Genomic DNA, 27,068 nt, shown 5'->3' with positions numbered 1-27,068 from the left:
TATTTGAATATGAGCACTTAATATCTACAAGATGCTGATATACATTAAATCTGGTGTACAAATGTGTCTTCCTAAACAAACTTTTCCTCTCCTTTTTCTAGACAATCCCAAAGAGATGACTCGAGTGGCTGTTTTCGTGAGAATTTTGGATGTTAATGACAATGCCCCACAATTTGCTGTGTTCTATGACACTTTTGTCTGTGAAAATGCCAGACCAGGACAGGTAAGCACCCATAGGATTTCAAAGCATAAGAAGGTTTTTAATGGGCACTTCAAATATTTTTCTTTTCCTAATCTCGAGAGGAATGAGCAAACATAGATAAAATCATTCATTGAAAGTCCCAGAAATATAATTAGAACAAACAAAAAGCAAAACCAAATTAGTTAGTGAGTATTAGTCGCTCAGTAGTGTCCCACTCTTTAAGACACCATGGACTGCAGCCCTCCAGGCTTATCTATCCATTGAATTCTCCAGGCAAGAATATTGAAATGGATAGTCATTCCCGTCTCCAGGGGATCTTCCTGACCCAGGAATTGAACCTTAGTCTCCTGCATTGCAGGCAGATATGAAATAGTAGCTGCAAAACTTAAGGTGTAAGAGGAAATAACTTTTTAACTTTCAAAAACAAAGACAAATGAATAAACAAAAGGGAAAAGAAATGGTGGTGTGCCATTAGGTAAATATTGGTAACTGCTTGCAAGACAGGAAATGAAAGTTGGGGAAAACACAAATACTTGAGATCATCAAAACATTCCATCACTATCCCAACATATGCAAATACAATTTTGGAGCAGGGCAAAATAACTCGCTCCTAAGGCTTAGACTTGTGTTTCATCATTACAGCAACACATAAAGTGCTTAATGACTTGGTTTTCGTCCTTTAAAACATTCTTCCTATATCAGCTTTGTTTATAACTCTTCAAATCTTTTCCTCAGTGGGCTCATTCTGTTGTTTGAAAAGTGCCAGCCTGTATGGTTGAAAGAAATGCTCTTAATTGGTTTGAGTGCCGTTTTCACAGAAGGGAGCTGCATGTTATAAATAATAATTGGAAATCAAACGTGTTTTATTAAAGAAAGAGAAGCCATTACGAAACTGTATTGTGTTTAGACTTCGTTTGATGCTCTTTATAAACATCAATGTCATTGTTACATTTTTATGCAAATTATATTGTGAAATAAATTCTTCCTTCAGAAGATTCTAACAGGAATTCAATAGCCTGTCTATTGTCTGAAATGGTAAAATTGCTGCAATTGGATTCTTTTTTTTTAGTTGAAAATGTTATGGAAATGTTTAATTTGGAATATTTAAAGGACTTAGCTACTTCCGACCTACTTCTTCATGAAACAGTACGCCCTAAAAATACCATTCCAAATAGTTCTCTGCTTGGCAGGCTCAGCATGATATAAGTTGAAGCCTTTTCTGTAGGAGATGAATTACCCACTTTGAAACTGCTGCATACATTGCTCCCTCTATGGTTATTCTATTTGATTTTCAAGAGATATCTTTTCAGAGCATTTGAGTCATTATAAATATTCTTTCCCAAATGTATTCAAAATACACAAAATTTGTGTTTGTTTATTTTCCTTATGCCTTTTTTCTTTTCTTGAACCTATATCTGGCTCCGTAATTTCGTATTCTTTGAACTTTTAAAAACAAGTTGGTATATTGAGGGAAAATAATCAAATCAAAGATGATGTTAATTTTAAAAAGTAATTAGTCTATTTTGACAAAGTTGACAGGAAGAATATGATTATTAATTTTGGTCTAATTGGCTGCATGTGCAAAACCCTCCCATATTAGTTACTTTTAATAAGACCAGCTTGTTAGATGTCATTTTGGTCTCATAGGCAGAAACATGTTTGCTTGAACTAAACTATTAAATACTCACTGATGGAATTCTAGGTTATGTCATCCTAGCAAGCAAAATCAAAATAGTTATTTGATAAAGTCTTTCCTTACTGAACCTTTCTTGAAATTAATTTGTTAAGTCTGTCTTCCCTCTTTCCAGGGAAGTAGGAGCTTTGGGGGACTTCTGGATTTGCTTTAGTTATTTATATAGTAGTTCAGTCCACCCAGAACTTCTCTGAATTAAGTGCTCTTTAAGAGCAGCATTTAAACAATATGGAACATAATTCCATTCATTTGGGGTGTGGACACAGTGAGAGTATGTTTTGTGTTCTAAGTTGCTCAGTCATGTCTGACTCTTTGTGGTCCCGTGGACTGTAGCTGCCAGGCTTCTCTGTTCATGGAATTTTCCAGGTAAGAATACTGGAGTGGGTTACCACTCCCTACTCCAGGGGATCTTCGCTACCCAGGGATCAAACCCACATCTCTTCCACTGCCTGCATTGGCAAGTGATTCTTTACCACCAGCATCACCTGGGACACCCCAGTGAGACAGATATAAAGCTAAATGCCACCGCTCCTCCTTTCTTGGGGCTTCCCAGATGGTGCTAGTGCTACAAGAACCAACCTGCCAATGAAGGAAACATAAGAGACATGGGTTCAATTCCTGATTTCTGGGTAGGGAAGATTCCCTGGGAGAAAGAAATGGCAACCCACTTCATTATTCTTGCCTGAAGAATTCCATGGGCAGAGGAACCTGGCAGGCTACAATCCAAAGGGCTGCACAGAGTCAGACACAACAGAAGCGACTTAGCACTCACTGCACTCTTTTCTTTTCTATTCCCCATCTGAAGGGAAGAAGACTTTCCCCCTAGGAAAAGGATGTAATTTACATGTATGAATAGTCCCTTCTTATTCTTGAATACGGAGAAGGCAATGGCAAGCCACTCCAGTACTCTTGCTTAGAAAATCCCATGGACGGAGGAGCCTGGCAGGCTGCAGTCCATGGGGTCGCTACGAGTCAGACTTGACTGAGCGACTTCACTTTCCCTTTTCACTTTCACACATTGGAGAAGGAAATGGCAACCCACTCCAGTGTTCTTGCCTGGAGAATCCCAGGGACGGGGGAGCCTGATGGGCTGCCGTCTATGGGGTCACACAGAGTCGGACACGACTGAAGTGACTTAACAGCAGCAGCAGCAGCATGCTTGAATAATTGAAGGCAAAAAGAGAAGAGGGCAGCAGAGGATGAGACGGTTGGGTAGCATTACAGATTCAATGGCCATGAACTTGGGCAAACTCCAGGAGATAGTGAGGGACAGAGAGGTCTGGTGTGCTGCAGTCTATGAGGTCGCAGAGTCAGACACGATTTAGCGAATGGACAACAACAATGGTTGAATGAGGCATCCAGACTCCCATTTTTTTCCATTTCACAATCAGCAGACCTTGGGAAAGGGCAGAAGAGAGGACTGGCTATTTCTCTTTCTTCTATTTTTTCTCAGGCATGCCTTACTCTTTTAGTCAATAAAATATATTTTAATAATATTTAATATCATTGACTCAATAACATGAGTTTGAGCAAACTCTGAAAGATTGTATTAATTGCTTTATATATGTACCATCTTTTGTTTTTTATTAAATGGATAAGACATTAGCCATAAATTCTTGCTTTATGTAATCTTAAATTACAACTAAAAAATCATAAAATGATGTTACATTTTTATTTTTTATTTTTTTCATGAATTGAGGTTTTTATTTTGTAAATATCTATAGGTTAGCCCCATACATCGGAGAAGGCAATGGCAAGCCACTCCAGTACTCTTGCCTAGAAAATCCCATGGATGGGGGAGCCTGGTAGGCTGCAGTCCGTGGGGTCGCTACAAGTTGGACACGACTGAGCGACTTCACTTTCACTTTTCACTTTCACACATTGGAGAAGGAAATGGCAACCCACTCCAGTGTTCTTGCCTGGAGAATCCCAGGGACGGGGGAGCCTGGTGGGCTTCCGTCTATGGGGTCACACAGAGTCAGACATGACTGAGGTGACTTAGCAGCAGCAGCAGCAGCAGCCCCATACATGGACATAATACTGTGGAATCTATTCTGTGCTGTGTAGAAATTTATTCCCCTGTACCATAGGAAAAAAAATATAAAATAGCAATTCACTGGACTGGAACACCCAAGTTGTACTATTTTTTTAAGGAAGTGCAAATGGTACTGTTGAAATAAAAAGATATATTTAGAAACCAAATAAGTATAGGTATTAAATACAATAAATGCACTTTTATAATAAATCATGGACATTGTTATGTTTAGACGGTGTTTGGTCAGTATTTGACTTAGTTTCAAGTTTCATGCATATGTTTTTGTCCTTAATGATACTGATGCATTTATTCTGTCAAAATTAGTTTTTGTGGTGAATGAGAGGGACCTAGATGAGAATCAAAATAAACATTAACAAAACAATTAAGAGTGAACCGTATTAAAAATTTGCAATGGATTATAATTGGTTTACATATAACAAAGGTTCAAAGCTTTGTCTTGTTTCTAAATGATGTTACATTTTTAAAAAATATTTTGAATTATTTCAAATTTTAAATTATTTTTCTGCTACTTATTTCTAATGATAAATATTTATCTTTGTTTGGTCCAGTTATATTTCTGGCATCATTATGAAGTAAATAATTAGGGAATACTTCCATTTTTATTTCTATAGCACAGTATAAGAGAAAAAATAACTTAATATGGAATAGTTAAAATAATTTATTTTTCTAATTATTTTACAGTTTTAAACTTCATTTCAGTTCAGTCACTCAGTTGTGTCTGACTCTTTGTGACCCCATGGACTGCAACACACCAGGCTTCCCTGTCTATCCACAACTCCCAGAGCTTAAGATTCCCCTTTTAAGCAACAAAACACCAGTAACAAACATTTCCATCAAATATCCACGTAATATTAAACTGAATTAATACAGTAAAAAGTATATTCCTTTAAGAATAAATTTTGCCATTTATATAGGCATTGATACATATTTAACAACTTTGAAGCCTTCTTGAAAAACATGCAAAAAACACATAAAATGTTATTATACATGTAAGTTAAGGAAAAATTGATATACATGCAACAATTTGTAGCTGTTATATATGTATAATATTAATTATTATACAGTATGTTCAAAGTAGTGATATGATCATTGTATAAGGTGTTAAATTTTCTTTGTTACTAGATAGCCTCTTATATTCTCTTATCCTAAAACCTGAAACTCCAATACTTTGGCCACCTTATGCAACGAGTTGACTCACTGGAAAAGACTCTGATGCTGGGAAAGGTTGGGGGCGGGAGGAGAAGGGGATGACAGAGAATGAGATGGCTGGATAGCATCACTGACTCTGTGGACATGAGTTTGAGTGAACTCCGGGAGTTGGTGATGGACAGGGAGGCCTGGCATGCTGTGGTTTATGGAGTCGCAGAGAGTTGGACACGACTGAGTGACTGAACTGAACTGAACCCTTATAAAATAACCATTCTCCAAAATATGTATATGTTGAATTAAAAAATATATAATTCTATTGAGAGTGCAAATGATCACTCTAAAAATAGATAATGTTTTTATTTCCTTTATAAAGTTATGCATAATGATTCTATAAAATTTCCACATTCTTTGAATAGTTTTCACTTTATTTTTGATGAAGAAAGAAGCTATAATTATAACTTTCTAAATTTTCCTACATTAAATAACTCTTCTAGATAAATGTTTAAACATATATGAAATACCTACTTATTTCAAATGCTATATCTAAATTCTTAAAACTATAAAGAATACTATGTTATTGCTCATTATTTTAATTAAAAAATGGATAGTATTTAGGAGAAACTGACAGTGAGAAAAAAGAGACAGAAACAAAATCGAGAGTGTTGCTGTTGTGTAATGAAAGGATGGACTGAAATAAAGATGCATGCTTATAAGGAAGAAAATAATTGTCTTTAAAAAATGTTGGATCAATTGGATACTAAAAATTAAACATTATGAAGAAGATTCTAGCCATGGAAACTTGATAAATGTACATTTTTTTTCTTTTCTGCAGCTAATACAGACTATAAGTGCAGTAGACAAAGATGATCCTTTAGGTGGACAGAAGTTTTTCTTCAGTTTAGCTGCTGTCAATCCAAACTTCACAGTACAAGACAATGAAGGTAAATTTTGGAATGTGTTCATTATGATTTAAGGTGACTTAACAAGAAATTTTCACCAAATTAACAATTACATATACATGACATATTAATTTCTAGATCTGTTTGCAAAGGTTTGTTTTTATTAGATTTTTAATAAGATATTTTGGTAATTTCTTACTTAACAGAGTTTACACTGTTGAATTTTAAATAATAAAATACATGAAAGAAGACAGTATATGGGTATTAATGAAAACACTGGATCTTGCAAACTTCAGAAAGGCCAGAAATTAGTTCTTATAACAAAATAGTAGGCCACACAGGGAAATGAATGTCTTGGTGAGACTCTTGTGGAAACTTCAGTGAGATTTAGCAACAACAGATTCACAATAGTCAAAAGGCCTAGAAGAAACGAATAAAAAGAAAAGAAAAAAGCAGCCACATTAGCCTGTGAGGGAATTGAGAGCAAAAACATAGTTGGCAAAGACGAGATACACTATTTTCCTATATAACATATGAATTTTATATGTGATCAAAAATACTAAACATATTTATTGAATTTTTTTTTAAAAAAGCAGAAACAAAACAGGTATACTTGTTTCAGAGCTGCTATAGATACAATTATATATTCTTGCAAGAAATCTAATAACTACATTGGCATATGTACAATACTTTCCATGTATGTATACTGGCAGAGTGAGGTTGCTAGTACATCTGGTTGGCTTTCAGAATGTCAGAAAGCAGTTTAGGATAATGGATAGTTTTACACTGAGCAACTACTCATTTTTAATATCATAGGATTTTTGCAGAAATCAGTTGAAGGGAGTGCATTAGTTGGTAACATCTGTTTACTAAATTTGAGCTTTTGAAATGTCTGCCTTCTATCCCTCTGTGTGTGTTAGTCACTCAGTCGTGTCTGACTCTTTGAGACCCCATGGACCATTCTGTCTGTCAGGCTCCTCTGTCCATGGGATTCCCCAGACAAGAATACTGAAGCCAGTTCCTATTCCCTTCTCCAGGGTATCTTCCTGACCCAGGAATGGAGCCTGGGTCTTCTGCATTGCAGCCAGATTCTTTACTGCCTGAGCCATCAGGGAAGCCATTCTACTCCTTTGGACACCTAAAAGAATTGTGATTGGAAAAATTAACGTAGAATTGGTAGATAAAATGCAAAATGCCCAATTACATCTGAATATCAGAAAAACAACACCCATCAGTTTAATTTGCTGAATCTGGTAACTTAAACATAGAATTTAGACATGGCATTCTTTGTAGTGAGTTGACAATATTGAACCTCTTTCTAATTGTCTTTTAACTTGTTTTATATTCTTGTTAAATTGAGCCCTGGATCTCAACAAGCCACCTCTCAATTTTAAAAAGGAATAGAGACTTGAAATAGTACTGTCTTATCACAGCATTTCACAGTTACTGGGGAAACAATTCAAGGCTAATCTTAATTAATTTTTGATAAATAGTACCATTTTCCTATATTAAGTATAGTTCCTGATCCTATGGCTGAAGCCATATGAATACAAACCTGAACATAACTAACTAGAATACCAGTAAAGTCCGATGGAATATTTGATCTAATCTTGCATAAATTCACTACTTTCTATAAATGGGTGAATTTTGAAAGAAATTCCAATGACAGACATGACCTTAAAGTTGATCTTCTTGAGAAAATACCCTTGCATTTATCTATAGCCTCATCTTAAGCATCTTTTAATTCTTCATCGTTTTAAAAATACATTTCCTGCCTCTGTGATACTACACTTGGTATCCCATGCTTAAGAATCCCTCACTTTTCACTAATTTACAGATCAAAAGCTTTATTATATGATGATTTTTATGAATACTTAATAAAATGATTTGTATAGAATGGTTAAACTGAAAGTCACTCGGTTGTGTTTGACTCTTTGTAACCCCATGGACTGTACAGTCCATGGAATTCTCCAGGCCAGAATGCTGGAGTGGGTAACCTTTCCCTTCTCCAGGGCATCTTCCCAATCCAGGGATTGAAGCCAGGTCTCCTGCATTGCAGGTGGATTGTAAAACTTCTTTTGATTCTTTAACGTATCAAAGCTATTGTAGGCAAAATTAAGATTTTGAAATTTTTGAAAAGTTAAAAAAGTCTAAGCAAGAAGATTATAAAAATACTCACATGCATATAAATGATTTATTTTAGTGTAGTTTTGTGAAAGGAAGAGCTTTATCCTAACACTTATTGGCAGAGGAGTCAAAATTGCAAAATTATCAGGGTTACATTTGATTTATTAAATTTGCTTGTGCACATCTGTTTTGCCAGTCTACTTTCCTAGCTTATGTAGTAATCTACTGATGTGGTTGTGGTTGACCGCTCAGTCATGCCCAACTCTTTGCGATCCCATGGACTCTAGTCTACCAGGCTTCTCTGCCCATGGGATTTTCCAGGCAAGAGTACTGGAATGGGTTGCCATTCCCTTCTCCAGGGGATCTTCCTGACCCAGGGATCGAACCCAGGTCTCCTGCATTGCAGGCAGACACTTTACCCTCTGAGCCACCAGGGGTAAGATTTAACTTCTTGCTAAAATTTTGGAAATGATTACTTTATATTCAACCAATATATTGCAAAAATACTGTCACTTCTCTTCTGTTACAATTTTGCTAACCTGCTTTTCGGAGAAGCCACTCCAGTACTCTCGCCTAGAAAATCCCATGGATGGAGGAGCCTGGTAGGCTGCAGTCCGTGGGGTCGCTAACTGAGCAACTTCACTTTCACTTTTCACTTTCACACATTGGAGAGGGAAATGGCAACCCACTCCAGTGTTCTTGCTTGGAGAATCCCAGGGAAGGGGGAGCCTGGTGGGCTTCCGTCTATGGGGTCACACAGAGTCGGACACGACTGAAGTGACAGCAGCAGCAGCAACGCTCCCTTACCTACACTGGCATCTTAAACAGCCCTGTGGGGTGGCTAAACAAGACCCAGCACACTGGACAGAGTGTGAAATTATCATCCATGTATATTTCTTTTTCATTATTTGTTATATAAAGCTAGAAGAAGGAATATTATTAACTCACAACCCAGATTTGAGCATACTGGATGAGTTACCAGATAAAGGAAATATCAGTAGCAATGTACTAGGTGGTAGGATGGTAGCTAGATTAAGTCCCTACTCTTTCAGTATGTCTGTCAGGCACTCTTACATTACTGTCTTCCAACAGCTATTTAAGTTATGCATTAAATTCATTTTAATGGATGGTAATCTAACTTCAAAAATATTAAGTAATTAGCTCACTATTTTTCATATATTGGGACTTTTGAAAGTTTTTGACAGTATTATTGATTCTAAAAGTTTTACTACCTAATATTTTTCTTAATGAATATTAAGATTAATGCATGTTTTGTGTGTGGACACATACAATGTAAGCAAAAACCATTTACTATGATTTCTCCTTTGGTTTGCATACTATTTTATGTTTTTTGAAAACTCTGAAAAATCATATGCTACCATCTCTAGTCTTGATAAATGATCCGCTTATAAAAATCCACCATTTTGAACACGTGTGAGAATTAGGTAAAAGTTTAATAAGTAATCATGCTATTAGAGTCCTCAAACTATCTTATTTATTTTATTTATATTTGAATTACCTTGACTCCTCAAACTAGCTTATTTATCTTATCTATATCCAAATGGCTGTGTATACATTTGATAACAATTTTGTGTTTTAAAAAGATACCTTGTTATCATATTTATGTGTTAAACCATGGTGATCAGGATGAGACAAATCCACTGCCCCAGCTATTTTTAATATGTTAAAATTTATTTTAGATAATACTGCCAGAATTTTAACCAGAAAAAATGGATTCAATAGACATGAAATAAGCACTTATCTCTTGCCTGTGGTGATTTCGGACAACGATTACCCGATTCAGAGCAGCACAGGCACACTCACCATCCGAGTATGTGCCTGCGACAGCCAAGGCAACATGCAGTCCTGCAGCGCCGAGGCCCTGCTCCTGCCTGCCGGGCTCAGCACAGGGGCCTTGATTGCCATTCTCCTCTGCATCATCATTCTGCTGGGTAAGAAAGGTTAGGGAAAATGTGCTTATTTCCTAGAAGGCTTACTTCACTGTGTCTGTAAGAAATGTTTCTATTAAAATTGCTGTTGTTGTTGTTTAGTTGCTAAGTCCTAAGTTCCCCTTGGTTGGGGGAAATAACCAAGATGGAATACCTCTAAAGCTTTTGTAGTGAAGAAAGTAAAAGTGGTAGTGTCTCAGCTGTGTCTGACTCTTTGTGACCCAATGGAATGTAGCCCTGCCAGGCTCCTCTGTCCATGGAATTTCCCAGGCAAGAATACTGGAGTGGGCTGCCATTTCCTTCTCCAGGGGATCTTCCCAACCCAGGGGTCGAACCCCGGTCTCCTGCACTGCAGGTGGATTCTTTGCTGCTGAGCCACCAGGGAAGCCCTTCTATTAAAATATTTCCCCCAAAACTAACCCCCCGAATGTAAGTTACATATCAATTAACCAGGACTGTTGTTTTTATTAAAGTACATCTGATCAGATAGAATCATGACCTGTCTTTCTTAAATAATGAAACTGAAAGTTGGAGATATTTAAAACATTTTGCAAGATTACACAATTTCTGAGTGGCTAAGCCAAGGCCAGGCACTTTGCTGTTGTCATTGTGTACATAGATTTTCAGTAAAGTTTATTTCCACTTTTTTTTCTTATTATAGTTGGATGAAGGCCTCGCTATGATACCTCTTTACTGTTTAATGTTAACAAAACCCTTTATCTGGTTCACTTGTCCCTAAAACGACAATATTTGAATCTATAACCCAGAGCAAATTGCTTTATAACTGCTTTTGAATTAAAAATCAGATTGCTTACTCTCTAGTTGCACTATCTTAAAGCTATTGTGAGTGTTCCTGTGACCCTAATAAAAAATTACTATACCTGACATTTTAAGAAGCAGTGAAATGAACTGGGATTTTGAAGCCAGTCTTAGTAAATTTAATTATCCTCATTCTTAGAAACTTTTTTATTGTGTAAGATCATTTAGTTGATAGCAAGCTGTCTGAGGTTTTAAATCATTAGATTGGAAGTGTATGTGTTGGCACAAATTATGAATTTAGCCAAAATAAAAGGTCATATTTCCTCAAAACCTTGTAGAATAAACAGTTTCCTTCTCTTGGTGGTGGCCTATTTATTTTTTAATCACTTTGAAGGTCAAGAACAGTTGTCAATGGATTCAAACTTTCTTTTTTGTTGCATTTAGTAAAGACCCTTGTTTGCTCTCTTAGACCAGCTTGAGGGCTAGAAGTCTTACAGTTCTAAGTTAATAAAAGAGAAAAACATAACTTAATACCACTTTACATAATAATATAATTGCCTTTGTTCAGGCTGCTACACCAGAATTCCTTAGACGGGTAGCTTGAACCACAGAAATTTATTTCTGAGTCTGGAGACAGGGAAGTTCAAGATCGAGTCCAAGATTTTATTTTTGGTGAGGGCATACTTCCTCTTTCATGGATGGCTGTCTTGTCTTATATCCTCACATGGAAGACAGTAATCATCTCTCTCATCCCTCATTTGTTCTTTTAAGTTTGAAAATTTCATTTATTTATTTTTAAAATTACTTCATTTATTTATTTTATCTTTGATTGTGCTGGGTCTTCATTGCTGTATGGGGACTTTCTCTAGTTGCAGAAAGTGGAGGCTGCTCTCTACCTGTGGTGTTTGGGCTTTGCATTGTGGTGGCTTATCTTGTTGCAGAGCACAGGCTCTAGGGAGAGCAGGTTCATTAGCTGTGGTACACATGCCTAGTTGCTCCATGGTATGTGGAATCCTCCCAGACAAGGAATTCGTGTCCCCTGCATTGGCAGGCAGATTCCCATTCACTAAACCACCAGGGAAGTCCTCATGTCTCTTTTATGAGAACACTAATCCCACTCACTCATGAGGGTTCTACCTCCATGACCTAACTACTTCCCAAAGTCTGCACCTCTATGTACCACCACTTTGGGAATATATTTAGACTCAAGATATGAATTTGTAGAGGACACATTAAGTCCCTGATAGCTCAGTTGGTAAAGAATCCACCTGCAATGCAGGAGATCCTGGTTCGATCCCTGGGTTGGGAAGATCCCCTGGAGAAGGGAAAGTCTATCCACTCTAGTATTCTGGCCTAGAGAATCCTATGGACTGTATATTTGCAAAGAGTCAGACACAACTGAGCGACTTTCACTTCACTTCACTTCATTAAGTCCAGATCAGTAATAAATCCAATATCCTTTAAATGTTTGTTCTAATGAGGTTAAGAATATATATATATATATATATTCTTGCCTAAAGAATCCTATGGACTGTATATTTGCAAAGAGTCAGACATGACTGAGTGACTTTCACTTCACTTCACTTCATTAAGTCTAGATCAGTAATAAATCCAATATCCTTTAAATGTTTGCTCTAATGAGGTTAAGAATATATATATATATATATATATATATATATATATATATGTACCTGGTAAGATCTTTTCCTTTCCTCATCTAATTGAATTCACATCTGTTTCTCCAAATCATAATTTTTAAAGGATTATGATCAAAATGTTTGGGAATACTGAATAGGTTGGGAAACTAACACAACCAGCGGGAAATTGATTTTAACTTTCTCCTTTTATTCTCTTACCATTATTATGATTACTAAAGTAATAAATATATTATTATTGATACCTTCCCACAGGAGTAGGGAAATATCCTTTGTGAGTGATACACATTTCTACTTGTGGATCAATACTTATTATTAAGATACATCTAGTTGAGATTCATTTTCTATTGATGGGTGGAGCTGTGTTCCTTCCCTGTTATTTACCTCCAGCCAAACTATGGTAGAGGTAATGAAGATAATGGCGACCTCCGTCAAAAGGTCCCATGTAGGCACTGCTACACTCAGTGCCCCCAACCCTGCAGCAGGCCACCGCCAACCCACACCTCTGCCGGAGACTCCTGGACACTCAAAGGCAAGTCTGGGTCAGTCTCTTGTGGGGTCACTGCTCCTTTCTCCTGTGTCCTGGTGTGCACAAGGTTCTGTTTGTGCCCTCCAAGACTCTGTTTCCCCAGTCCTGTGTAAGTTCTGGTGGCTCTATGTTGGGGTTAATGGTGACCTCCTTCAAGAGGGCTTATGCCATACCCAGTTATGCTGCAGCTAAATCCCCTGCCCCTGCAGCAGTCCACTGCCGACCCATACCTCCTCGGGAGACACTCAAACACAGGTCTGTCTCAGTCTTTGTGAAGTCTCTGGGTCATGGTGCGCACAAGGTTTGTTTGAGCCCTCCGAGCAAAAGGCAAGAGAGAAAAGGAAAGATATACCCATTTGAATGCAGAGGTCCAAAGAATATCACAGAGAAATAAGAAAGCCTTTCTCAGTGATCAATGCAAAGAAACAGAGGAAACAATAGAATGGGAAAGACTAGAGATCTCTTCAAGAAAACTAGAGATTCTGAGGGAATATTTCACGAAGATGAGCACAATAAAGGACAGAAATGGTATGAACCTAACAGAAGCAGAAGATATTAAGAAGAGGTGGCAAGAATACACAGAAGAACTGTACAAAAAAGATCTTCACAATCCAGATAATCACGGTGGTGTGGTCACTCACCTAGAGCCAGACATACTGGAATGTGAAGTCAAGTCGGCCTTAGGAAACATCACTACGAACAAAGCTAGTGGAGGTGATGGAATTCCAGTTGAGCTATTTCAAATCCTGAAAGATGATGCTGTGAAAGTGCTGCACTCAAAATACCAGCAAATTTGGAAAACTCAGCAGTGGCCACAAGATTGGAAAAGGTCAGTTTTCATTCCAATCCCAAAGAAAGGCAATGCCAAAGAATGCTCAAACTACCACAAAATTGCACTCATCTCACACTCGAGCAATGTATTGCTCAAAATTCTCCAAGTCAGACTTCAACAAAATGTGAACTATGAACTTCCAGATTTTGAAGCTGGATTTAGAAAAGGCAGAGGAACCAGAGATCAAACTGCCAACATCTGTTAGATCGTCAAAAAAGTAAGAGAGTTCCAAGAAAACATCTACTTCTGCTTTATTGGCTATTCCAAAGCCTTTGACTATGTGGATCCCAACAAACTGTGGAAAATTCTGAAAGAGATGGGAATATCAGACCACCTGACCTGCCTCCTGAGAAATCTGTATGCAAGTCAGGAAGCAACAGTTAGAACTGGACGCGGAACAGACTGTTTCTAATTTGGGAAAGGAATATGTCAAAGCTGTATATTGTTACCCTGATTGTTTATCAGGGTACATCATGAGAAATTCTGGGCTGGATGAAGTACAAGCTGGAATCAAGATTGCCGGGAGATATATCAATAACATCAGATATGCAGATGACACCACCCTTATGGCAAAAAGTGAAGAAGAACTAAAAAGTCTCTTGATGAAAGTGAAAGAGGAGAGTGGAAAAAGTTGGCTTAAAAGTCAACATTCAGAAAACTAAGATCATGGAATCTGGTCCCATCACTTCATGGAAAATAGATGAGGAAGCAATGGAAGCAGTGAAAGATTTTATTTTGGGGGGCTCCAAAATCACTGCAGATAGTCACTGCAGCCGTGAAATTAAAAGATGCTTCCTCCTTAGAAGAAACGTTATGACCAACCTAGACAGCATATTCGGAGAAGGCAATGGCAACCCACTCCAGTTCTCTTGCCTGGAAAATCCCATGGACAGAGGAGCCTGGTAGGCTGCAGTCCATGGGGTCGCAAAGAGTTGGATACGACTGAGCAACTTCACTTTCACTTTTCACTTTCATGCATTGGAGAAGGAAATGGCAACCCACTCCAGTGTTCTTTCCTGGAGAATTCCAGGGATGGGGGAGCCTGGTGGGCTGCCATCTATGGGGTCTCACAGAGTCGGACACAACTGAAGTGATGCAGAAGAAGCAGCAGACAGCATATTAAAAAGCAGACATGGCCAACAACGGTCCATCTAGTCAAAGCTATGATTTTTCCAGTAGTCATGTGTGGATGTCACAGTTGTTTGAACTGTGGTGCTGGAGAAGATTCTTGAGAGTCCCTTGCACTGCAAGGAGTTCCAACCAGTCCATCCTAAAGGAAATCAGTCCCGACTATTCATTGGAAGGACTGATGCTGAAGTTGAAACTCCAATACTTTGGCCACCTGATGGGAAGAGTTGACTCATTTGAAAAGACCCTGATGCTGGCAAAGATTGAAGGTGGGAGGAAAAGGGGATGACAGAGGATCAGATGGTAGCATGGCATCACCGACTCAATGGACATGAATTTGAGTAAACTCTGGGAGTTGGTGATGGAAAGAGAGGGCTGGAATGCTGCAGTCCTTGAGGCTGAAAAGCTTGGACAGGCCTGAGAGACTGAGCGAGCAGGCGAGTTGAGATTCATGTGTGATTTTTGTAGCTAATTCAGTGTAGTAATTTGAATTCACTCTTTGCCATCATGTGATCCAGTATTTTCTTTAATCTCATGAGTCATATATATTTCCATGGAAAATCTGGTAAATTTCTAAGCCAATAATGTCTAAATAAGTGGTCTCCCCGCCCCCTGCAATAATTAAGGTGCTCTAGGAACAGCACAAGAAAAAAAGTACATAAATCCATCATCAAATCTATTTAACAGATTATGAACACTTTATATCTTGTGAAGAAAGCTGCCTTTTTAAAATTGCATACAAATGTAAAACTATGGGTGTATGTTTGCCCTTTTTAGTTGTTTTATTTGAAACTGAATTTGATTTGGGTCTTTTTTATACAACATCTTATGTCACTATTTAATGCAAAATATAAATGATATCTACCATCAGGAACTATCTTTAAACAGTTCTTAGAAAAATAGGCGTCGCAATATTTCAAAAACTCTTACACATTGCTTTAAAAATAATTCAGAATCACTGTTCTTAAACTCTAACCATCCTAGTAAATCCTTCAACACTCCCCTCTCCTCTCACCATGGCCCGTTCCAACCCTGCAAAAATAATAACAATAATAAGGAAGTGCAAAATTAATCCTAAATTCTAACCTGTTCCAGAAAAACCTAAATAACTTAAACTCGTTTATAGTACCTCCCCGCCTTGTTATGTATAGAGTGTTTCAGACGGATCTCTAACGCATCTTTTTTTTCCCCTTTTTCTTTTCTGAAGTTATAGTAGTACTGTTCGCAGCTCTGAAAAGACAGCGGAAAAAAGAGCCTCTGATCTTGTCTAAAGAAGACATAAGAGACAACATCGTGAGCTATAATGATGAAGGTGGCGGAGAGGAGGACACTCAGGCCTTTGATATTGGCACCTTGAGGAATCCGGCCGCTATTGAGGAAAAAAAGCTGCGGCGAGATATTATTCCAGAAACCTTATTCATCCCCCGGAGGACTCCGACGGCCCCGGATAACGCGGACGTCCGGGATTTCATCAATGAAAGGCTCAAGGAGCACGACCTGGATCCCACGGCGCCGCCCTACGACTCGCTCGCTACCTACGCCTACGAAGGGAACGACTCCATCGCCGAGTCTCTGAGTTCCTTGGAATCAGGTACCACTGACGGAGACCAAAACTACGATTACCTCCGGGAATGGGGCCCTCGGTTTAACAAGCTGGCAGAGATGTACGGCGGCGGGGAAAGTGACAAAGACGCTTAACCTAGGATGTCTGTTCTGCTCCGGCAAGAGGAAGTTAACTTGACCCACACCGTCTCCACTTCACAATGTTTGATATTCCAGGAGAATTTTCCTGCCACTCAGCACAATTTTCTTTCCCCATTTCCTTTTTAATTTGTTCATTAATTACATTAATTCTTCCTTGTAGGATGTCTCATGGAATATATACGACATTTTATTTAATCACTTCCAAGAGCCAAAGCTATGGAAATTTAGTGTCGTCCACCTTAGGAAATAAAAGATAATTTCAGAATCATGAACAGGATAGTCCTCCCTTAAACAACCTCACAGACAAGCCGCTTCTGTTAGGTACATGCCCTGCCCTTGCGAATGAAGCTTTTAAAAAGGTGAAGAAAAATTTTAAAGTATATCCTGTTCTGTACATTAAATTAAAAAAAATAAACAAACATGTACATGTGGTGTTAGTAGATGTGATATGCAACCTGGTATACAAACGTTTGTGCAATTTCATTTCATCAAATTCTATCTGCTAATGTTTTATATTTATATTTTTGTATTTATTTTTAAAAAATAAACCAGTTTTTACAACTACCTTGTCTCTAGCTTCTTTTTTCCCCCCTAGGAAGAACGCATTCTCCAGGGATAATTTTGGTACAAAATTACACGGAATGCAGGTAAGAATGATAAGTCCTTAGAATTACTGTTGAGTAACCAAATCCATATGATTTACATAAGAATTATTTTTCCAGTCAATCTTGCTATTCTGTGATATGTGAAAAACCCTTCACATTAAAAATGATCGTCATTTACAGATCACCTAAAAATTTACCATGTAAGAAAATTTAAAGCATGGCCATCTTTATGCTTCTACTGCTGCTAAGTCGCTTCAGTCATGTCCGACTCTGTGCGACCCCATAGATGGCAACCCACCAGGCTCCACTGTCCCTGGGATTCTCCAGGCAAGAATACTGGAGTGGGTTGCCATTTCCTTCTCCAATCATCTTTATGCTAAATATCTCCAAACACCAGCAATGCAGTCATTTCATTTTGTTTTTAACTCACTAAAATAATATCTGAAAGAATGAAATGTTTTCTTATTTTTGTATGACATTTTGTGCTATTCAGGTTTATGGGCAATAATAGTTCAGACAGATTTCATACTGAAATAATCTTTTAATGGAAAATATGCTTACCTCCCACAGTGACTTTGAAATGCTAGTAATGACAGTAATAATGCTGAATATTCCATTAAGATACAGCAATGTAATTATGTAAAGTTTCCAGAAATCCATTACATATTACATATTTGTAACAAAGTCTGTTTTTCTGTCAATGAATGATTGAATAGAAAGGAAAAGAAGTACTGACTGCTAATTATCCAGAGTTCCTGAGATTGAGGGAAGCCAACTACTACTAACTGATGCCTCTTTTCTCAAGATCCAAACATGATTTATTCATAAATGGAGCACTTTGTTGGGCCTACACTAGGAAGTCACATTCCCTGCTGAGTTTATTGTAAACAATACCAAAGATCTGTGTGCTTTCCAATTAGTGAAAATGGTATGCTTTTGGAGTGATCAGAGGGCAATATTGACATATCCTTAATGCAGAATTAATTTTTTCAATCTTCTTGAATGATACTTTCCCCCAGCTTCCATACTAAATGATGTCCATCCCTCTGACCACAGAGGTTTTAGTTTTCATAGCAATATAATCATGAAAGAAAAACAACCCAGGTGTTTTAATTAAAATTACAGTCACATTAGAAAACTAAGTGATGCATCAGATCACAATAAAGCCTAAGTTGGTCAGCTTCCTATATTCCAAGAACCCATTCTCACACTCAGAAAGTTGACTGTCAGAAAGACAATATTAAGGGAAAAAGAACATTTGATCATATATGCTGAACTAAAGAGAAAATGTTTTATTCAAATAAAATCAGCCAAAAATGGAAAAGATAAAAGAAAATATATCTCATGAGCATTTTGGATTAGTTATTTCAAACTATAGTATTCATTTGATTGAAAATTAAAGAGTTCCAGCATTAGTTATTTTTATTACTATTAGATGTCAGTAATTAGAATTCTTATTTGAATATTTATAATTATCCTCATTCAGATAATTTCAGACTGACATTAACTTGCTCTGCCATTTACTTTGTCATCCAATTTTTATATATTTTAAGAATCATTGAGCTCTAGCATCATTCAAACCAAGCTTACACAAATTCTTTTTTAAAGAGATTGATTAACAGGCTTCTCTGGCAATATAAAATTTATATTGCATAGAAATCATTTTTAAAAGTATTGAGACAGTCCTTGGTATCAGATACTCTAATATTTTTTGATAATGAAGGTGATGTGTTATATAATTAATTTCTTGGAGACTCTGAAACTAAAAAGTATACCTATAATGATGGGCTCAGACTGTAAGTTTCTCTTACACTATGCTCTCCCAAAGGCATGCCCAATATATAGATTATTCTATGTCCACAATTTCTTTTATATGGGCAGTGGGGAAAAATGTCTTTCAGTGACAGGCTGATTTTATGAGACAACTATGCATCTATTCCTTCATGCATCAATTATTTTGATCACTGTTTATAAAAATCAGAATATCCTAGATACTAGAGTTGTAATATTAATAATCACATGTAAATTTCACATATGCATGTAATTCCTTTACTAATGCAAATGGGGGGGGGTAAAATAGTTACCCAAACAGAATTTGTAACAAAATACCTATGACTAACTTTTTAAAGCACAATGAAAAGTAATTATTTTGTTGTCCTTTTTCATGTTTTAAATATTCAGATAAGAGAAATAAAATGGTTTACAAACTTTTGGTCATTAGAAATGGTGATTAAGTTAATCAGTTCCTCTTTTTCTATTTTCAACAAAATATCAAAGAAAATTTATGTAACGATAAAGTCATGCTCTTAGTCTGAGTTTTTCTGTGCATAAGTAGATACTGTCACACAACTGCAAGAGTTCCAGACACTTTTTGGTAGACTCAAACATATAAACCATGAGTAATTAGATGTTTGGGCTTCCCTGGTGGCTCAGATGGTAAAGAATCTTTCTTCAATGTGGGAGACCTGGGTTCGATTCCTAGGTTGGGAAGATCCCCTAGAGGAGGGCATGGCAGCCCACTGCAGTATTCTTGCCTGGAGAATACCAATGGACTGTAGCCCACCAGGCTCCTCTGTCCATGGCGTTGCAGAGTTGGACATGACTGAGTGACAAAGCACAGCACAATTAGATGTTTCAGTTCAGTTCAGTTCAGTCGCACAGTTGTGTCCGACTCTGTGACCCCATGAATCACAGCATGCCAGGCCTCCCTGTCCATCACCAACTCCCGGAGTTCACTCAAACTCATGTCCATCAAGTCGGTGATGCCATCCAGCCATCTCATTCTCTGTTGTCCCCTTCTCCTCCCCCCACCAATCCCTCCCAGCATCAGAGTCTTTTCCAGTGAGTCAACTCTTCGCATGAGGTGGCCAAAATATTGGAGTTTCAGCTTTAGCATCAGTCCTTCCAATGAAGGACCGTCTAAAATAAATAAACTTAATAAGAAATGAAAATTAGGAATGTCTACATATTCAGGTTCATTTATCAATACATCTACTAGGTATCTATAAATAATGACTTCACCATGCCTTCACCAGCTACAGCCCTCCCTGTGAGCACTGACTTACCCTGTACTGTAACTCCCTACCCAGTGGCCTTGCTCCTGAATGGGCACCACTGGGTGGCTCTGAAGAACTAGACAAGCTGCAGTGAAGGGAACCTCCCTGATTCACATGCTGCCCCTCCAGACCTACTACAAATGCCTTTTGTTCCTGAGCTTGAGGTAAAATAGACCCTTGGTGTCCTTTTTCACCTGGCTGTCAGCCCTTCCTATTGTTCTGTAAGAGTGCAGGATTGGCCTAGAGAGAGGTGGCTCCAGCTTGGACATCCTGTAGGTTGAAAATAATGTTAAGATAGTAGCATCTGGTTAATTTTACTTAGCTGATGGAGACAACTGAGTCTTTCCTTCTTCACTCCAATGCTTCATTCAACACCAAGACTTTTTAGTTGTTATGGACCATACCTTTTTGGGCAAATTCCCCATCCAAGAAGTTGGATACCTTTCCTCTTCAAAGCATACACAGAATCCCACCATTTTTCACCATTTCCATGGCTAACCTGAACCATCAACATCTGCTTTCTTGATTATTAGCAGCACTCAACTTCCCTAACTGTTCTCTCTCCTGTCACCTTGTCCCACTCATACTCCACCATCAGCACTGAGATCAAAGAAATATTTTTAAAAACGAATTTCCCTTCTGATTGTTCCCTGGTTCTGAACTCTCGCCTTCCTCATTTTATTCAAGAGTAGAAGGCAAGCTCCTTATAATGTCCTAAAGTCCTGTCCAGAGCCATTGACCTCATCTCCCATTTATTTACTCCAGCTCCCATTGATTTACTGTCACTCTTTGCTGTTCCCCTCTGACTTCATGTGTGTGACCATTCCTTCTATCTCCCACTGTGTCCTTACTTTCCTCATGTTCTTTATGAAATGCCATCTTAATTCAGGTCTGCCCTGTCCACCTTACTTAACGGAAAGTCCCTCGGTCATGTCGGACTCTTTGCAATCCCATGGACTATACAGTCCATGGAATTCTTCAGGCCAGAATACTGGAGTGGGTAGCCTTTCCCTTCTCCAGGGGATCTTCCCAACTCAGGAAGTGAACCCAGGTGTCCCACAATGCAGGTGGATTCTTTACCAACTGAGCTATCAGGGAAGCCCAAAGTCGCTCAGTCTTGTCCAACTCTTTGTGACCCTTATTTAGAGTTATAGAATTTCCCTAGGCTGACCCATTGCTCCTACACTGCAATGGTTTTATCCCTAACACTACCACCATTTTAATGTGTTATATGACTGATTTGTTACTCTGATTATTTTCTGTCTCTCTCAAATAGAATGTGAAATTCACGACAGCATGGATTTTGTTTTGTTCATCGTGCTGTCCAATAAACAGAATATATCTGTCTGTTTAGGTATTCAATAAACACTTGGAAGAATTCATAAATATTGTGCTATTTATCACACATTATTATATTAAAATTTTAAATGTATGTGTATACATATTATGCTTATGATATTTCTGTCTTCTTTTTAGATAGTGAACTACTCAAGGTTAGAGGAGGTGTCTCTTTGTTCATTTACAAAGAACCATTTTACTTCAAGACTGATACAGTACTTAGTACTTGAGTATTGTTTTAGAATAAATGTTGATTAGCCAATGATTATCTTGGCTAATTGTTCTAGGAAACTAGAGGTACATCTTTTTTTAAATTTTAATATGAAAATTTTATGTCATATGTTTACTTTTGATATGATTTCAGATTTAACATTGTAGCTAACCTTTAAAAAATTACCACTTTCTGATTTTTTGTGTAGTATTATAGAAAAGAAGAATTTCCACAATTATCTGAAAAGACTTTTAAGATACTTCTCTCTTTTTCAAATACTTATCTGGGTGAGGCCAGATATTCATTATACACCTCAACCAAAACAACATATCACATCAAATTAAAGACAGAAGCAGAGAAGGACACACAAATCTGAGAAAGTCAAAACAATGTTTTAACTGAAATTATATGGTAATGTGTTTGGAATATTTACAAAGTGCTGAAAACTATAATAGTGCGAATTGACATAAATTAAGTGCTAGAAGAAGAAACAACTTTTCAGGTTCTGTTCTGATGTGGCTGGAGTCTGGGACATGACTTTCAGGAAATTAAGATTGTAAAAAACTCAAATAAAGGGACAGTTGATTAGGGAAAGTTTTGAGAAAGATTATAATGAAAGGGAACAGAGACCAGAGCCCCGAGGAAGACTATCCTACTTCTTTGCCAAAAGGCACTGGCATTCAATGTTTGAATTGATCTGCTTCTTGTATTCTTTTCTTGTTTGTTTCCTACAGGCTGTGATTACTAGCATAGAGTTCTGTTTGTACTTTATTGATTACTTTTAAATGTCTCACTTGTTGAAACTGCCAAAATATACCAAGCTACCGATATGCAAAGAGAACAGCCTGCAAATTGACCTAGGCATGGATGCTTCCTCCATGGCTCAGCGTAAAGAATCCACCTGCAAAGCAAGAGATTCAGGAGATGCTGGTTCAGTCCCTGGGTCAGGAAGATCCCCTGGAGGAGGGCATGGTAACTCACTCCAGTATTCTTGTCTGGAGAATCTCTTGGACCGAGGAGCCTGACGGGCTACAACAGGGCCCCAAAGAGTAGGGCATGACTGAAGATATTGAGCATGCAAGCACAAACCCAGGAGACAACCTTGAATAAAGAACTCACACAAAAAAAGAAAATGATCTGAGGGAATTAATGTGAATGAGCAAAGATACTTGGAGTCAAAGGTACACTGATTGTTAAAGACAAAAATAAAAATATAAACAAATATGAACTCAAAACAAATAAATAAAACAAGCCAGCAAAACTCTATAATTTTTCATCCACTCAAACATTTTCTTATACATATTATACTCTTTATCCACTTTCCATAATAATCTTTATTTCTTTAAGATTACAAATATTGTATTTACTTCCATACTGAACTAGCTAAGTCATTTTCAGATGTGGAAACCAGTTAAGCAAAAGAATAAGAGAAAAGGCTCATTTCACAAGACAAATTAATAAGAGCAAAAACAAACAAAAAAAGGCAAATAAAATTACTTTGTTTAACCTTACTTTCTACTATTATTATAGATGGGATTCTTTTAGAATATGTATAAATTAGTAGTGCAGTAGACTTTTAAAAATTAAATTAGAGGATTTACATAAGAAAGAATAAATAATTAATAAGAACATAAAAGAAAACTGGTAGACAACCTGTCAAATTTTTTTTCCAGCTGTGGAACTATCCTGAATTTGGAACATGACATTTACAACTCCACAGGAAGAATAGCACAGCAACTTCATTCCCAAATTTATCTGAACAAACCTCCTACACAATGTGAAATATTTAGAAGCTTTCCTAAGACTCTTGCCATGATCTTTGCCTCTCTCCTTTTACAATCAAGAGGATTTTAAATGAGTTTTTAATCAATACGTAAAATCTATGCCACTATGTTACAGTTTACATTTATTTCCATTATCCCCACTATTAATATAGCTTAAAATAAATCTTTCCTAAATGATTTTGTCAATGTCAATGAAACGTTGTGAAAAACAGTGAAACTGATTAATTGTACTTCTGGCATATTCTACTTTTCTTTTAGACGAGCAGGGCTTTAGCACTACAAAGTTATTTATTTGAAATTATTATTTACCTTTTGCCATCTTTATTGAGATATAATTGATATATAACATTGTATAAGCTTAAGTATACAACATAATGATATATGTATACAGCTTAACTATATAACTTTCATATTTGTTTATTCAAAAAGTTAAACATTTTTACAGCTAGAATTTATCTCTGCCTTCTTAATGACTGAGCACAGAAAATAGTCTTTCAAAAGGGAGCAGGCACTTTAGTAGTGCCAACATACGGAACATTCTATTGCTAGACCTTTCTAATTTAGATTAAAGCAGCTCCTTAATTTTTAGGTTGCATTTGGTTAAACACTTAAACCTGATAAAATGCTAGTTCCAACCAATGCATTGGACACCTAAATAGGTATTACATTAATACTTGTTGAGTGATTGATTAATCTTGGCATTCTAATACTTTGTTTTCTAATTTTGGCACTGTGGAAAATGTCAGGTTCCATGCCTTCTTTACCCTCAACCAAAAAGGCAGCATGTTTCATTCATATTTGAAAAAGCATATTCTAGAAATGTCACAGTAACCTTTTAAGATGACAGTCTCTGCCTAGGAATTCTTGACAGCAGCTATGCACAATTATGCCAGCTATATATCGAAACTTTTTTACATCATCTTCCAAAAACGATAGTCTGAGCAGACAGCATTTAGATGATGGAAGGAAATGCAAACTTGATGCACACTTTTATAAGCTTTGTGATAAGAATAGAATAAGTAAAGTTCCATTTCTGGTTTATTCTTGTTGAAATGAGTAATTTATTTAAAGATAATCATAATAGATTTTCATTCCTTTGTGAAGTTTATCTCAATGCCTTACTAATATAAAACATCAAACAATTAATTTTTGTGCCTTGATGTTTTCATTGATGTATTTTTTTTCCAATTTTATTGTAAAGTAAGAAAAATAAAGACAAATGCCAAAGTTGTTCTCCAAATCATTTAAAATATAGTGATGCATCTCTTAAGTACTAAATATAAGGACCTAAAATATCAATGATTAAGAATATCTTTAATGTGTGTTCGTATACATAGAATATTAAGGTTATGTCTAATTTATGATAATAATAATGAAACTGTGTGCCAATGCATCAGAAAGATCCCCTGGAGCAGGAAATGACAACCCAATCCAGTATTCTTACCTAGGGAATCCCATGGACAAAGGAGCCTGGTAGGCTACAGTCCATGGGGTTGCAAAGAATCTGACATGACTGAATCAACTTAGCACACATGCAATGATTAATATGATAGAGATGATGATGATAAGGATAATTTTAAGTAACATTATTTGCCTAATATTCCAGAGTTTGTTCAAAGTCTTACATATACCTTTAAGTGTCACAATGACTCTGTAAGGTAAGTACTACTATCATCTCCATTTTATATATCAGGAAATACAAATGAGGATTAAATAAAATTGCCCAAGTTTCTACTCTTTTTATACAGTGGAGCTGGGAAACACAATTGGCTCAGTTCTAAGGTTGGTGCTCTTTAACCCAAGCTTCCTGGTGGCTCAGAGGTTAAAGTGTCTGTCTGCAATGAGGAAGACCTGGGTTCGATCCCTGGGTCAGGAAGATCCCCTGGAGAAGGAAATGGCAACCCACTCCAGTATTCTTGCCTGAAGAATCCCATGGACAGAGGAGCCTGGTGGGCTACAGTCCACAGGGTCACAAAGAGTCAGACACGACTGAGCGACTTCACTTTCAATTTATATGTCAGGGTGGTAATGATAATGACGAGATTTCTATCAAGTGTTGTTTACAGAGAATGAACTTTTTAATTAAACAATAGGTCATTGCATTTAAAACACACATTTGGCTTTAACTTCATGGCTGGGACTGGGCTATCATCTAGGCCAGTAAAATTTCTATAATTCTGATCTCTCAGTTTAGTTGAGGTTTGTCCCCTTGGGCTCTCTAACACAGAAGGGTCATATTCTATAATCCATTCTTCAACTGGGCTGCATGTGTGTGGAGAGACCGTTGAAAAATTGAAATAGTAGAGTATTTCTCTGGTAAGTGGACATGAATGTTATCCTTTTTAATGTTAAAGGGGTGGGAGTTCCCTGTAAGCACGACCAAGGGAGTCCTTGGAGAAGACTGGTCATAGGTGTGTGTCAAGGGGGGGAGACTCCAGGGCCAGAAATTAAACAATACTAGAGAAGGAAGCAACAGTTAGAACTGGTCATGGAACAACAGACTGGTTCCAAATAGGAAAAGGAGTACGTCAAGGTTGTATATTGTCACCCTGCTTATTTAACTTATATGCAGAGTACATCATGAGGAACGCTGGGCTGGAAGAAGCACCAGCTGGAATCAAGATTGCCAGGAGAAATATCAATAACCTCAAATATGCAGATGACACCACCTTTATGGCAGAAAGTGAAGAGGAACTAAAAAGCCTCTTGATGAAAGTGAAAGAGGAGAGTGAAAAGTTTGGCTTGAAGCTCAACATTCAGAAAACGAAGATCATAGCATCTGGTCCCATCACTTCATGGGAAATAGATGGGGAAACAGTGGAAACAGTGTCAGACTTTATTTTTGGGGCTCCAAAATCACTGCAGATGGGGATTTAAGCCATGAAATTAAAAGACGCTTACTCCTTGGAAGGAAAGTTATGACCAACCTAGATAGCATATTAAAAAGCAGAGACATTACTTTGCCAACCAAGGTCCGTCTAGTCAAGGCTACGGTTTTTCCCGTGGTCAGGTATGGATGTGAGGGTTGGACTGTGAAGAAAGCTGATTGCTGAAGAATTGATGCTTTTGAACTGTGGTGTTGGAGAAGACTCTTGAGAGTCCCTTGGACTGCAAGCAGATCCAACCAGTCCATTCTAGAGGAGATCAATCCTGGGTGTTCATTGGAAGGACTGATGCTAAAGCTGAATCTCCAATACTTTGGCCACCTCATGTGAAGAGTTGACTCACTGGAAAAGACTCTGATGCTGGGAGGGATTGGGGGCGGGAGGAGACGGGGACGACAGAGAATGAGATGGCTGGATGGCATCACCGACTCGATGGACATGAGTTTGAGTGAACTCTGGGAGTTGGTGATGGACAGGGAGGCCTGGCGTGCTGTGATTCAAGGGGTC

The 27,068-nt window shown here is 37.5% G+C and overlaps 1 protein-coding gene across 1 annotated transcript in view; it reads left to right on the top strand.

Annotated features, from left to right (window-relative positions):
* LOC129553347 (cadherin-10) overlaps positions 1 to 17,161 on the top strand; it is a 187,453-nt gene extending 170,292 nt beyond the window's left edge. The window contains exons 9-12 of the mRNA XM_055422237.2: positions 102 to 223; positions 5,933 to 6,041; positions 9,827 to 10,078; positions 16,186 to 17,161. Of these exons, the coding sequence (XP_055278212.1) occupies positions 102 to 223; positions 5,933 to 6,041; positions 9,827 to 10,078; positions 16,186 to 16,676 (974 nt within the window). The 3' untranslated portion in view covers positions 16,677 to 17,161. The remainder of the gene's footprint in view (positions 1 to 101; positions 224 to 5,932; positions 6,042 to 9,826; positions 10,079 to 16,185) is intronic.
* The last annotated feature ends 9,907 nt before the right edge of the window (positions 17,162 to 27,068 follow it).

The sequence above is a fragment of the Moschus berezovskii genome, chromosome 18 (genome assembly GCF_049115385.1).
Source record: "Moschus berezovskii isolate FMDL1 chromosome 18, NW_MosBer_1.0, whole genome shotgun sequence".
NCBI lineage: Eukaryota > Metazoa > Chordata > Mammalia > Artiodactyla > Moschidae > Moschus > Moschus berezovskii.
This window is presented reverse-complemented; position numbering and strand designations above follow the sequence as displayed.